The 15960-nt window shown below is 40.2% G+C and overlaps 1 protein-coding gene across 1 annotated transcript; it reads right to left on the bottom strand.

Annotated features, from left to right (window-relative positions):
• Window positions 1–825: 825 nt before the first annotated feature.
• On the bottom strand, window positions 826–15671 carry gpia (glucose-6-phosphate isomerase a). The gene is made up of 18 exons (XM_081356447.1): window positions 15417–15671; window positions 11652–11742; window positions 10765–10833; window positions 10338–10457; window positions 8743–8826; window positions 8350–8496; window positions 8160–8231; window positions 8035–8079; window positions 7887–7940; window positions 7682–7742; window positions 6948–6991; window positions 3841–3993; window positions 3635–3764; window positions 3456–3532; window positions 3194–3322; window positions 1843–1918; window positions 1668–1734; window positions 826–1230 (listed from the first exon to the last, which is right to left on the bottom strand). The coding sequence occupies exons 1-18, from the start codon at window positions 15533–15535 to the stop codon at window positions 1107–1109; spliced, it is 1662 nt and encodes a 553-aa protein (XP_081212573.1). The 5' UTR covers window positions 15536–15671; the 3' UTR covers window positions 826–1106.
• Between the last annotated feature and the right edge of the window lie 289 nt (window positions 15672–15960).

Below are 15960 nucleotides of genomic sequence, written 5' to 3'. Positions count from 1 at the left end.
ACTGAAGTAACCTGAGACTTAGTTTATACCTCAGCTCAGTATCTTTTGTCTGGAGCAACATTCCTGCGAAAATAGTCATAACTCTATCCATGATCTTTAGTCAGTTACTGCACAGAGAATCAAAGGTAAAGTATTAGTTGCTAGCATTGTTCAATGAAAAATTCTTGCTCTAACCCAATTTCAAAATCTTGACCTTGATTTGACCTTAAAACATCCACTTTTATAAAAATGGTCACGTCAGGCTGTAAGCAGACTGTACACACTTTTGCTTGTGGCAGATTCGGAGAAATGCAGTATTTGTAAATCAAGTAATTTTTGCCACTTGCCGTTCCCGGGTAAAGGATTTGGATGTTGGCTGGTGCTCTTTTATGTTAATGCCATTAGGGGAAGTTTACAAGACAGATCTGAAACCATTCAGCTGTGCACCATTTCACAATCATTTGCGATTTATAAAATTCACATCTGACTGGAAGAGAAAACATGCATACGTTCATTTTCTGAATCACGCTGATGCCAAATTGGGCCAGACTGGCAGGGTAACGTTAGGTGAAAAACTAAATGCATTTTACGCATTGTGTTGATGTAACATAATGGCAGTAGTTACCTGATTTTCATGAAATGCTAATTAAATGTAGATTAACTTTCTTGCAACAAAAGAGAAAGAAGGGAGTAGATGAATTCACTAAAACCGCTTATGAAAGCAATTCAGTTGGTGCCGGATCTGAAACGTGCAGGTCCATGTAATGGACACTTCATTGATCATCATCGAATACATCTTGCTGAACAAAGAGAAAAACTTACAGGCAAAGTGGGCGTGGCAAATAATACATTTATTGTGGTTTATTGGTCCAAAGGAGAAAATGAATCCATCTAGCATGTGCAGTGCATACAGATACAGTCGTCTCAAACTGGTCCACGGATACATGAATACAGTCAAATCTCACGCAACACACAAGAATCTCATGGCTTATAGATGACAGACATAAAGTGCTCATCCTCATAGTCTAGGCTTGCCGTCTGAACTATGCCATGTGTCATAATTCACTAATCTCATTGGATGAGGGGGCCAGCAGAGGTGGGGTTAAAGCAGAGGAGTCAGGACACATCTAAGAGCGGTTCTTCTTGAAGAAGCTGATGAGTCCATTGGTGGAGGAGTCGTGGGAATGAACCTCTGCGTCGTCCTGCAGCTCAGGCTCGATCTTCTTGGCCAGTTGCTTGCCGAGCTCCACACTGATGGGACAGACAAAATGTGTCATTCTCTATAAATGTACAGATGAATGAAACTCTTAACAACTCCAACATTTTCACACATTAGTCTTTTTAAATAATTCACGGCATAAAGTTATAAATTGCTCCGCCTCTGAAATGACTTTCCAAGCCCACTTATTTGTTTGGCTCAATTCTGGTAGAGCGACAACATTTAACAAACCAATGGATTTCTTCCTGAAGGATAAAGTCCCATCCTACATTTTTCAGTTGAACATGGCGTTTCACTCAGAAATACAATTTAAAAATAAATACAAATTTGCTTGCAATGCTCTTTCTCGTTGACTTAAACAGCCACATTTTGGCAAAGCCCTTATTGGCTAATTTGTTGTTTCTATCATTTTTTATTAAATGAACTTGACCCAAATTGATGTTGCAAAATACTTTTGCATTGGACTCACCCCCACTGATCATAGCTGTTGATATCCCACATCACACCTTGCACAAAGATCTTGTGTTCATACATGGCTGAAACACAAGAACAAACACATCATATCACCCATGAGTGTAGGGTCTACAAAACACGCACGTGACGTTTACAAAAGGAAGCACTGGTATAACATGTTTGATACTCACCAACCAGCGCACCAAGCATAAAGGGCGAAAGTTTCTTAAAGATGATAGAGTTGCTTGGCTTGTTTCCTTGGAAAACCTATGAAAAACAATGTATAATTATACAAAAAAATATCACATTTACTGGAGTAAAATCAAAATTTTACTCTCCATTTCAGTCAGAATGAAATGACGAGTTAGGCTGCATCCAAACATGCCTAATTCCCGACTATATAGTAGGCGAAAAAAATATTAGAAAAGAGTAGTATGCCTGATGTCACAATTTCTCAAAACAGTAGGCAAAAAGTACTGAAGTGCGCGTACAAAGGATACTTTACGGTCCCATAAGGCCATGGGAGAGGATTCGTAAATGTTGGGTAAGCGATGCAACTCACGTTATTGGTCACATGACCGTAAAGTAAGTACTTGTTCAAAAGAAGTACCAACGATTTTGGATGCAGCCTTAGTGGCAGGACACTTATGGCAAGCCGTTTTAACTTTTATTAATTTCCAGGATATGAATTCTTGATATCAACAACTCTCAATTTTCACTAGTTCAAATTATAGTTATTGATATCAGGAATTAGATTTATACTAGTAACAATGGCAGTTTTTGATATCAGAAATTACATTTCCAGTAGTAACAATGCTAATTCTTGATAACAACAATTACATTTTTACTAGTTAAAATGCTCAATCTAGATATCAATAATTGAATTTGAATGGCAGCCTATGGTGACATTTCACTAGTGAAAATACAATTACAGATATCAAGTATTATAGTTTTTACTAGCTGAAATTCAATTCTTGATGTCTAGAATGAGCATTTTAATTAGTAAAAATGTAATTGTTTATCAATAATTAGCATTGTTACTAGTATAAATCTAATTCCTGATATCAATAACTATAATTTGAACTAGTGAAAAATGAATTGTTGATATCAAGAATTCATATCCTGGAAATTAATAAAAGTTAAAATGGCTTGCCATACACACTGCTGTTAACTGTCTGAAAAGTTATATTGGGTGTGTTTGAACAGGAAAAGTTCAAAAGTGTGTCCTGCTGGAGTGCCTCCAGGAACATGGTTGGCAAACACAAATTAAAGCAGTCTTGGCAAGCATTGTTTATTCAAATGAAAATCAACTGTATGCCCTTTGGACCATAACACACTGTTGGAAGCTCATTTGTAACAGTGTGCCGCAGCTCCAACACAGGTCTTCAACCCTGCTCCTCTAGTGGGTTGGAGATAAACTTTGCAGGACAGTGGGCCTCCAGGAGCAAGGTTGAAGACCTCTGCTCTAAACATACTCTTTAGATACCGTTCAAAGAGTTATGCATCTATCGACACATGGTCTTCAAGTAAAGAATCACTCACTTTATGGGGCAAGAGTTCCTCCAGTGGATCCCCAGACATCCCAGCAGCCTGGAGCTCTTTCTTGGCCTCCTCGGTGGTCTTTCCCCTCATCAGAGCCTCCGTCTGCGCCAGGAAGTTTGCCATCAGGATCTACCGGGTTCATAAAATGAAAGAGTGTGATGTAACGCTTAGACAAACACGGGCATCAGATGTTATTTCATGTTATTTGAGCCAAAGAGAACCGGAAAACCAAGACTTAGAAACACATAGACCGTCTGCACACCTTATGATGCAGATTATCTCTGATAGGATGTTGACTCTGAGCAGGAATGAGGAAGTCAGCAGGAATCAAGCGAGTGCCTGCGGAGAGAAACATCCATCATGATAAAAGCATCACAAATGGACATTAACATGTCAATTAAACCAGGAACTAGTCTACGGGGGAGATTTAGGGTCACAGACCCTGGTGAATGAGCTGGTAGAAGGCGTGCTGCCCGTTGGTTCCCGGTTCTCCCCACACGATGGGTCCAGTGTGGTAATTCACACGAGTGCCAGACTTGGTGATGTACTTCCCGTTGGACTCCATATCTCCCTGAAAGAGTATCAACAACTCAACAAAGTGTCCTACTATCAGAAACAATGACATTTATGACATTCATCAGACCGACCTGTTGGAAGTAAGCAGCGAAGCGGTGCATGTACTGGTCATAGGGCAGCAGAGCATGCGTCTCGGCCTGGAAGAAGTTGACGTACCAGACGCCGAGCAGGGCAAGCAGGACCGGAGCGTTCTGCTCCAGAGGGGCCGAGCGGAAGTGGTTATCCTAGGAGATAAATAGCACAGAGACGTTACTCCCAGAAACACTTAAAGTGCCCCTGTTATACATTGTCAGATATTACATTTCATGTAGTGTGTAATATAACTGTACGTGAATGTAAAAGGTCTGTAAAGTTTGAAAGATCAAAGTGCAGATGAATGGAGTTGGTCTCCCAGAAGAAAGTGATGATTCTGAACTGCCTGAAACGAGTTTGTCAGTAATTCCAGTCTCACTTCCTGCATGAACCTACGTAGTTTTCTAACAAATTTGCATGATGCCCACCTACGGTCTTCATTGGCTGCCAGTGAACGTCTACTTTGACCCTCAAGCACTGTAGTTGTTGCTCTGACTGAAAGAGTTTGGTTTGTGTTATCAAAGTCGGGAAGACGCATTTTTCTGTGGCGGCAAACCAAATCCACTTGTCATGAACTTGACAACTAACTTTATTTTATAAGGGCAACACACATTTAATCAACATAAATGTAAATGTGCCAGTGTTAGCCAGCTGGCTAATTTTCAACCGCAGTCCTTTGGCAAGATGTTTTTGAAACCTTTAAAATAATAATAATAAAATAAAAAAACTTGAATGATTTTTGCTGGAATTTATACAGTAAAACCAAGCAGTAACCTTCCGTCTCTCTCTTGAATACAACACGGAAGTGACAAACTGCAATTCATCGACGGGCCTCTAGAGACAGGCTCCAGAAGAAAGTCAATCCATAGACTTGCAATCCTTATTTTGCAACTGTAAGTCAGAACATTTTTTTTACAGCCTGGTGCGAAAGGTGGTTTTGGACAATATAGCTAATTTTGTCTTTCATGACAACTGTGAGGGTGGTGAATTTTTAAACTCAACCGTTTAAATTATTTAAAGTTTTAAGGTTCTGCATAATTAAGGGTATGGCCACTTGAGTGATAGGTGGATTGTTGTTTACAGATCGTGTCGTAAACCAAACGGCCATTATCATATCTAAATATAAGCTCCGGATCTTCCATAGTGCTTGTAGAGCTAGACCAATCACAACAGACTGGAACATCAGACCAATCAGAGCAGAGTAGACCAATCACAACAGACTGGGCCATCTGACCAATCAGAGCAGAGTAGACCAATCACAACAGACTGGGCCATCTGACCAATCAGAGCAGAGTAGACCAATCACAACAGACTGGGCCATCTGACCAATCAGAGCAGAGTAGACCAATCACAACAGACTGGGCCATCTCAGTAGACCAATCACAACAGACTGGGCAATCCGACCAATCAGAGCAGAGTAGACCAATCACAACAGATTGGGCCATCTGACCAATCAGAGAGTGGACCAATCACAACAGACTGGGCAATCCGACCAATCAGAGCAGAGTAGACCAATCACAACAGACTGGGCCATCTGAGTAGACCAATCACAACAGACTGGGCAATCCGACCAATCAGAGCAGAGTAGACCAATCACAACAGACTGGAACATCAGACCAATCAGAGCAGAGTAGACCAATCACAACAGACTGGGCCATCTGACCAATCAGAGCAGAGTAGACCAATCACAACAGACTGGGCCATCTGACCAATCAGAGCAGAGTAGACCAATCACAACAGACTGGGCCATCTCAGTAGACCAATCACAACAGACTGGGCAATCCGACCAATCAGAGCAGAGTAGACCAATCACAACAGATTGGGCCATCTGACCAATCAGAGAGTGGACCAATCACAACAGACTGGGCAATCCGACCAATCAGAGCAGAGTAGACCAATCACAACAGACTGGGCCATCTGAGTAGACCAATCACAACAGACTGGGCAATCCGACCAATCAGAGCAGAGTAGACCAATCACAACAGACTGGAACATCAGACCAATCAGAGTAGAGCTAGACCAATCACAATAGACTGGAACATCAGACCAATCAGAGCAGAGTAGACCAATCACAACAGACTGGGCCATCTGACCAATCAGAGCAGAGTAGACCAATCACAACAGACTGGGCCATCTGACCAATCAGAGCAGAGTAGACCAATCACAACAGACTGGGCCATCTGACCAATCAGAGCAGAGTAGACCAATCACAACAGACTGGGCCATCTGACCAATCAGAGCAGAGTAGACCAATCACAACAGACTGGGCCATCTGACCAATCAGAGCAGAGTAGACCAATCACAACAGACTGGGCCATCTCAGTAGACCAATCACAACAGACTGGGCAATCCGACCAATCAGAGCAGAGTAGACCAATCACAACAGATTGGGCCATCTGACCAATCAGAGAGTGGACCAATCACAACAGACTGGGCAATCCGACCAATCAGAGCAGAGTAGACCAATCACAACAGACTGGGCCATCTGAGAAGACCAATCACAACAGACTGGGTAATCCGACCAATCAGAGCAGGCTCTCGGAAAGGAGGGGTTTAGAGAGACTGAATCCTTGATCAAACCGTTTCAGACACTGAGAGAAAGCTGCTTCTGCTTTTTTGACCTTGGATGCATATAATCCTATTACAGGCCAGAGAAACAAGCACGCCGCCATCTTTAGAATATTGTCTTTGAACTTCCGTTTTAGCGGTCGCTCTGTATATTTCTATGGCATCGCTGTCGAGGAGTAATTAGCTGGTGAAGTGGATTTACTTATTGTAGCGTTAACGAAAGGTATCATGAGCATTGTAATGTTTAAAGCAGATGTCTTAAATGTCAGAAGACCGGGAATATTTTAAAACTAGTAGTTCATTCATAAATATATACGATCGCTGAGGAAATACAAACCAGAAGACAAGACAACGAGCGCAGCGCTGAAAAGGGGCGGGGCTACATAAGGTCTATAGGAGACCTGCAAAACTAAATGAAGAACCTTTAGAGTAGCACAAAAGGGCACTTTAACTCTCAGATGCTCTGATGTACACAGTGTGGAGTGTGCAGTGTAGAGTTAAGTCTTCTTGTACACTGGCATACTATAATTGTGCTTACCATCCAGTGAGCACCAGCTAGAAGTTGCTCAAAATTGTCGAAACCTACAAGATGACAATAAATAAAGTTATTGGAACATTTAGAGGCACAAAAATGTAAACAATCTATTAGTGCAAGATGCTGCACTAGAGGTCTTTCAAATTTGATTCAGGCTGAAGTTAGGCCAGAAACACAAGCACATAAACATGAACGTTTGACCAAAACTGGTGCATTCATACTTTACATACTTTAATGTGACATGGATAGCAAAACATATTTTATTATTGGAACATAAACTATATCTGAGAAAATCTAAATATTTGGTGACAATTTTCCTCACTGTGAACGCCAGAATGGAGTAATTAGTAATGCCAGTTAAAAGAAAAGTTTCAGTGTCAGAACTAGTTATTAACAAACCATATTTTTTGGAAAAGCTTTGATGAATCGCTCACAATAGAGCCAGGAACATGGATTAATAAAGTAGACGGGGTCAATATTATGATTTAACGTTGACTTTAAACCAGTTTAACTATGACAGTAGTGGATCTGAAAGAATAAACTGACCACAGAAGACTGGTTATGCTAATGTTATAGCGCCCCCTCTGGTGATGCAGAAAATGCAACACATACTTGAATTGCATTTTTTATTTTGTGTACAACACACCAACTAGCATCCAACTAGTGGTTTTGTGATCATAAACACTTGCATACAGCATGTTTCGGGCCTTATGGGACTATTCACACAGCAGACGTACCTATGTGCAGTGCAATGGACAAACCGATAGCCGACCACAGCGAGTAGCGTCCGCCGACCCACTAAAACATGAGCATTCAGCATCAGAAACAGGCAATATGCCAATTCAAAAACATGGCAGAGTATTAAAACATTACTAGCAAACAAGCATTCAGTTATTACATTCTCATGCAGTAATATATGCTTGGAAAGAAATCAATACTCACATCCCAAAACTCAAACATGTTGTTGGTGTCGATACCAAAGTCCTTAACTTTTGGCTGGCGAGGAAACAGGAAATGCATGCAAGTGTCTTACAGATAAATCAACTTTACTTTTAACACTGACACAACGGTGACATAATGCTGTACTTACTGCATTTGTGGAAAGAGCCACAAAATGTTTGGCCACAGCAGATTTCTAGAAATATACAAACACAGAATTAGACCAATGGAAACTTCCCACTCACGACAGTTTCAGCGGTTTGTGAAGGTACTAACATCTTTAGCGGTCTGGAGGAACCATTCTCTGGCCGTCTCAGCGTTAGTGATGGTCTCCTGGGTGGTGAATGTCTAAAGAGCAACACGTATTAAGAAATTAACTTCAACTTGTTCACTTTGTATCACCAATTCTGCTGTACAAGACTATCATTCACTGTTATCTCAGACTATAGTTTATGCCGGTTGTGACCTTGGAAGCGATGATGAAGAGGGTGGTCTCAGCGTTAAGCTGCGCGAGGGTCTTGGCCATGTGCGTCCCGTCGATGTTAGAGACGAACCAGACACTGGGTCCTCCTTTAGAGTACGGCTTCAGAGCTTCAGTCACCATCAGAGGACCCTGAACAAACAAACATGATTCCACACATTATATTGTTTATGATTACCAGATACGACTCAATGAGGCCTAGCCATTGGTTTAACAGAGAGAACATCTAACAAACATGTCTGCAGTTTCAATCCAGAATCACAGGCTACACTCCATATGATAGCGTAACTTAACTATTATGGACAGATTTATTAAACTGCCCATCTAAGAGATGACCAAATCTCCATGTAAACATCCATCGGCTCTCGGGAAACTCACCAAGTCAGAACCTCCAATGCCGATGTTCACTACATCAGTGATGGCTTTACCACTGAAGCCTTTCCACTCGCCACTGCGCACTTTCTGCAAAATAATACACACATACGCAATGACAATATTCAGGACTTTTCAGTCAGCTGAACAATCAATTAAATCAAATAATTGTTAAATATATTGCTTTAAAACGCATATGGTGAACTCTAAATATCAAGTGCACTTAGCCCACTTTTTAAACTATAATTTCATTAAACATACTTAAGTATGAGTACTGTGTATAATACTGGTATTATTAATGTTCTTTCTGCTGGATTTTAATATTATTTATACCATGGTCTGCCTGAATACTTGACTCTGATTGGCTGGAAGGTGTGTAATAAAACTGTTTAATTCACAAACAGTTCCAGTGAGTTTATTCACCGTTCATTTAAATAGGCAAATGCTTAAGAGTCTATGACTGGATCATTATTGCAGTGATTATCATGTTTCTAGCATGTTATATGTTTGGCAACAGTTTTCTAACCCTAACTGATGGAGTGTGTAGCATGCAGGAAGACTCATTATGGCCATATTCCATAACTCAAATGGTATTTCCATCAAGAGGTGCATTCATTTTTGGTCAAGATCTTGTGTCAAGTCTCCAATTTATGAGGAGCCAGTTTATGAAAATGATTCATATTTGAGCCTGATGAATCTTGACATTGTCATCCTGGGTTATGGCCATGACGTGTCTGCGTTTACACACACAGATGTATTAGGGCTGGTCCGAATACCATTTTTTGAGCTTCGAAGCTTCGGTAGTAATGAACATCGAATATTCGAAGCTTCGGGGAGAGGGTGCTGAACATATTCTTCTCTCTAATAAAGGCAGGAATCTCTATGTGTCTGTATGTCCGTTTGCATTTTGATTATTTCGAGAACCGTTCATCCAATCGACTTCACAAGGGAGTGCAGTGTCGCATTTGGTGCAATATAGATAGAGACACGTTCAGAATTAATAAACTTTTAATAAACCACAGAACAACGCGATAAGGAAGCGGCACACCTCACGCCGGCAGGGCTTATATGCTCTGAGAACGGACACTGCACTAGTGATATTAAACATCTTCCCCATGAACAACACAAAGTAAATACATTCACACGTAGGCCAACACACACACACACACACACAGGTCTGTTAACTTAAGCAATACTTTTAATAAGGTAGTCTAATATTTTTCTGACTAACAAATTACTGACACAGTAAAGGTTAGATTTAAATAAAGAAAAACTAAATTAAGTTCAATTAAAAACGAGATTAATTTAGATTGATAATAACGGGTAAAAAGCTTAATACATTTTGTTTCTATTATCCTATTTTCCACAATGTCAAAGCAACGCAGCTTAACCCAAAACACATATTACAGTATTGTATTTCGTCAGATTTTATAGTGTTGAACATATTCAAGCGCGAATGAGAACCGTTTCGAGGGGGATGCCAGGTGTGCGAAAAACGAATATTCGAATTTTCAAATTGAATACCAACCCACCAAACGAATATTTGAAATATATATATATATAAAAAAAGTGGGTTGTTGTTTACAAGCACGTTTACTCACATGGCAGAAGCTCTTCATCTGCTCCAGGACTCGGTTCACCTCCGGCATCACGTCTTTACCGTCCACCATGACGGGAGTGTTGGAACGGTTCCTCAGCGCGGTGTGGAGAACAGCACGACCCTACAAACAAACACACACAACTCAGCTTTAACAAACACACAATAGCAACTATGCTCCCTTAGTAAATTGACATTTGATTAATGTGTTACTGTTTCTTGTCAGTTATGTCTTTCTGAGGTGTTAATTGTTCATTTATTTACCATAAAGAGGAAAACTAGGGTTTTAACAACTTTCTGCTGTGTGTCAATAGAAATTGAGTCCCCATAAATCAACATACAGAAGCAAATCATAGAAGGGCATCACAGCTGGTCATTTCAAACCAAAACTGCTCAGTCTCAGTTAAATGTTTTTATTGAGATATTATCACCTCAGTGAAGTTGATCTTTTCTCCTGCAAACATCCTCTCTCTGGCGGCTTCGACGCCCACTGATCGTGCCTAATCATGATGAGACAGGGAAAGAGAACGGTTGAGGTGACTCATGACTTGTGCAAACTTACATACAAAGAACCATAAAAACACCAATTGTGTATTGTGTCCTGCTGTGATTACTATGAGAAATCTGCAGTTTCAGAGTGATTCAGTTTCGCAGTTGCTACTCTGATTGGCTGAAGAGGAAGTACAGAATCAGGTTAACGTATACTTCCATTTTTGCACATACACAGCACAAAGTATACTTCAGGTTTGACGTGAACACTTACACCATGTCCACACCGGACACGACAGTTGCGACGAAATCAGAAATACTTTAAAGTTTATAGTTTAAAAGAGTGCAAAGTCATTTCATCACATATAACTTCTGGAGAGAAACAGAAACTGGACTAGAGCGAAACTTTCTTATTTTTTTAATGAAACTTTCTAGAGCGCATGTGTCAAGCGCCTATGATCAGGCACGCTAATAAATGAAGTATACTTGGAAAGATTATGCATTTCACTGTATTTCATATGCATTTCAACAGAATTGACGTACACTTTGTAAACATTACACCACACACGTGTGTCCCAGTGACCAGGTCATTTCATACACAATCTATTTTCAGCAGCTTTTAGGACACATGCATTAAGCCAATTAACATCTGGAGATGGACACACACGAGGGCTTTAAAGAGCCTTAGCTAAAGTCTAAAGAGAGATTACAGTAACAGCTCAGATACTACACAGCTTTTTAATAGCAACACCCTCTGCGATGACTTTGTGAAAATGCAGAGTGAAGAGGGTATTTGAGTCGATTGTGATGTGAAGACTGTAAACTGTACCATGTCGAAGAGCATTTTCAGGACTTCTTCACTGATGAGGTTCTTGGAGTAATCCAGCAGAACGTCTCCATCATCTGTTGTCAGCGTCAGACTGCGCACAAGACGAGATCACACACGCAGTTAGGATATACAAAAGATGGATCATTATTTGTTTAATTTTGCTTCACGCACAACATGGATAATCCAGAAACATCATTCAAGCCTGGTATACATTCGGGTAGCAGGATCTTAGTGGTGTTTAGACTGGGACAGTGAAATAAACAGATGAGGAAAGCTAAATGAGCCATTTGAGAAAATGTATTCGTCCCGGCAGCCACACAGCACTCTTATATTAAACATGGACTCTCATATTGCAGCATGCCACATGACTCTGGATATTAAATTATACAAAAAAAGAAAAAAAAGAAAATTAAAAATTTTTTCCCTCCCACCATATAATATATTCATGATCTATTTCTTAACAAAACTGAATTATTGCAAACATAGTTTTGTCCAAAATACCACAGTGGTTTTCCATAGAAGCTTTCAAAATGTACTTTTTCAAGTACTTCATGCTGTTACATGAAACTGCAATATTGTATTTAAAATGTTTCTTTAAAAAAAAAATAAAAAAAAAATAAAAAATAATAACTAGCATTATTAACAATAACCATCACTTTTTCCTGTCGGCTATTTAAATAAACAATATTGTTTACTTAAAATCATTTTATTATTGTCTGTGCACAGTTTATTCCATTTTATTAATTCATGGGACAAGCGGTTTTGTATACGTGTTGTCCAATGACTTGTTTGCATTATTATGCAGTTGTAATCGAAATTATTTAACCCCCAATGCAAATCAGGTTTGTTGGCAAAACGTACAGACATTCAGCTGTTTGCAATGAACGAATAAAAAAAAAAATTTGAAATACCTAAACACAACAAATGTTTCAAGTGGTTTCCCCAAATTCACCTTAAAATTATTCAAGCCCCTGAATAGAGCCCCTTCACAACGGCACAAATCTGCAAAACAGGTGTTGTCTCAAACACACCTGATGTAACTAATCAAGGGCTTCATTAGTTGCACCAGGTGTGCTTGAGCTAGAACACATGAAATATCTGCACTGGCAAGGTTTGTTGAGTGTCAGGTTTGATTGCATGTTATAAATAGGACTCAAAAAAAAAAGAAGTCAAAAAAATGGTCCAAAAGGTTAAGAGAAGATTTCATCGCCCTTCACAAACACAGGACACAGAAAGATAGCGAAGGCACTAAATGTTCCTAGAGACACCGCTGGAAGCATAGTTCGCAAATTCAAAGTTAAAGGAACAGTGGTTACACTACCTGGACGGGGCAGAAAAAGGAAGCTTTGGGTCAGAAAAACCTTTGAGTGACTGCAGAAGACCTGCAGCAAGACTTGGTGACAACAGGCTCTGAGGTTTCAGCTGCACAGTAAGGCGCCACTAAACGCATGCCAGAACTCCAAGAACACCACTACTGACCCAAAAGCACAAGAAAAGTGCTTAAAATCATTTAAATAAAGCCACAGAGGTTTTGGGATTCTGTTCTGTGGAGCGAGACACAAAACTGGAGCTTTTCGGCCCTCTGGATCAGCGGTATGTCTGGGGGAAGAAGAATGAAGCATATGCTGAAAAGACTGTCTACAGTTCAGCATGATGGGGCTCGGTGATGCTCTGCGGCTGATCTATATCCTCCGGCACTGGAAACCTGCAGTGTGGAAGGCAAGATGGACTCAGTATCAGGAAATCCTAGAAGAAAACGTCATGCCTTCAGTGAGGAAGCTGAAGCTTGGACCTTCCAACAGGACAGTGATCCCAAGCAGACATCAAATTCCACCAGAATTGGTTGCAGAAGAAGTCCAGGAAGATACAGTGGACTCACAGTCACCTGACCTGAACCCCATATACAATCTCGGGTGAGATTTGAAGGCGGAGGTTGCAACAAGCAAACCCAAGAATATCACTGACCTGGAGGCCATTGCTCATGAGAAACAGGCTCAGATTCCTCAGAAACGCTGCCAGAAGCTGGTGTGGTTATACATCTCGTTTGCAGCAGGTCGTGACAGCAAAAGGGTGTTTAACTAGGCTAAGTACTAAAGACTCTTGCCATGAAGAGGTTGAATAATTTTGAGACTGCAGAAGTCATTAAAAGTTCCATTTTAAGTTGAATTTGGGGAAACCACTTAAAACATTTGTTATTTCAATTACTTTTGTTTGATTTGTTCATTGCAAACAGCTGAAAGTCTGTATATTGCCAATAAAACTGATTTGCAATGGGGGTGGAACAAAGGATATATATTATATATATATATATATATATATAAGAAATTTGGCCATTGCAGTGTACAGTTCATTAAAAAAGTTAAGGAATCTTACACTGGTTCACTATAGGTTACCATACTCTATATGTTTGATTTATGTTGAAGTGTTTGGGTCAATGCTTTTAATGAGACTTTTATTTGAGTAATCAGGCTCTCAAAAAATGATCAAATTTTGTTTTCGGTTATCGGCTTTCAAATATAAAGAATTATCGTATCGGCCAAAATGTTCATATCAGTGCATCCCTACAGATTAACAGTTTTAATGCAGTAACAATAACTGATATTGCATAGCAGAGACTATGGCCATGGTAATTTTTGAATAAAGAGATATTTTTAATTACACTTTTTATTTACTGATATACTTTGTGCATTTACATGAAAAAGGTTATATAATTTGTGAGAAAGTGAAAGACAGACTAGTACGCCATAATTTGACCTTATTACGTCAGCAAAGCGTGACGCACAAATTCGTGCTGATCTTCATCATCAGAACGGTCTAAGTTCAGTACATGGATTAATATCAGTAATAAATATAAAATAGTTTAATATTCAATCGCAACACGCACTGATTCAGCCCTGCAGTGTGTGTGAGAGAGAGTGTGTGCAGGGAGTCACGTACTACATGCTGCTATAGCGCCCTCTGTTGACCAACACCTATAAAACACTCTACCCTGAGAATGAATGAAAACTAATATAGACCTTTATAAGACACTCAATACGTCTGAATTTAATCCATAACAGCTCATAAAGTCTTATAGGAAAAGAGTATTGTGAACATGCAACAGCAGTTTCGCAGTAGAGGATGTGAAACTACTGTAAGAGATTGCATAAGCAGCGAAAGCACTAGAGAAATGCCTCATGTGCATTTAATGAAATATTGTAATTCCAGAAACTAATACACGCTTCCACATAAGAGCCGTGTAATAGGTTCATGTACAGCTGAAACACATATGATCGAAGATCAATGACCTTGTTATGTGTGTAGCTGCTAACATGGCTAGGTTTACACTGATTTAAAGCACAGGTAAATAGTTAGGCCTAAGCATGCTATAATAGTATCAATGTGATTGTAAATGAAGGAAATAAAGCAGGTGTCACAGAGCAGAGGGCGGACCCTGGAGCGCAGGACTATTGGCCCGATGAGGCAATAATAACCTTGCAACATCAACGTGGAAACCAAGGGTAACATGTAACGAACTCTCGTGATATGTGCATCTATACACTAATATGTGCCCTGGTATTAGATCGCGAGAACATTAAGATGATATCTTACTGAAATAGTACATGAACTGTGTTATATACAAGAGATTTGCTAATTTAGGCCTTCTACCCAAGATGATGCACGACACATGTGATGCTGGCAGACACGCTAGATGACATGACACATCAGTGTGAACGTCTATCAGAGCTCGTGCACGCATCGAGACGCGTTTGATGTGTGTTTCACCTGAACTTGTTGAATCTGTCAGGATCGGCCTCGAACATCTGCCTCATGTTGAGGTTTCCTGCGTTGGATTTGTACCATTGTTCCAGTTTGCGGTAGATCGGGTCGCTGTTGAGCCCCATGGTGAAAAGATCCCGCTGTTCTTTCGGTCCAAAGATGCTAAAGTGAAATACAACCGTTCAAACACTCGTTCAGCGTACAGAGGTGTGAGGAGGAAGTCCAATGACAAATGCTGAGAGCCACGCCCACAGTGACGACAGCAGATCCTGCGTAGCCCCGCCCACTGTGACAACGGCGAATGCTGCGTAGCCCCGCCCACTGTGACACTGACAGCGGTGGTGAGATGGTTGTGTAATGCAGACAGACAGTATTTAATTACACACGTTTTTGATGTGTGTGATGGTAGTAGGGTCCTTCCTGGGATTCGGTAAATACTTCAACTTGTACAATACCCCACATCATTAGGCACATATCAAAGCTCCATCAAATCACATTTTCCCACCTCTGGGATTAAAACACATTTTATTATCAGGTTTTATTTTAGAAT

Source organism: Scardinius erythrophthalmus, assembly GCF_964197995.2.
Source record: "Scardinius erythrophthalmus genome assembly, chromosome: 24".
Taxonomy (NCBI): Eukaryota; Metazoa; Chordata; class Actinopteri; order Cypriniformes; family Leuciscidae; genus Scardinius; species Scardinius erythrophthalmus.
Note: the sequence above shows the minus strand (reverse complement) of the source record. Positions and strands in the feature narration are given on the sequence as shown.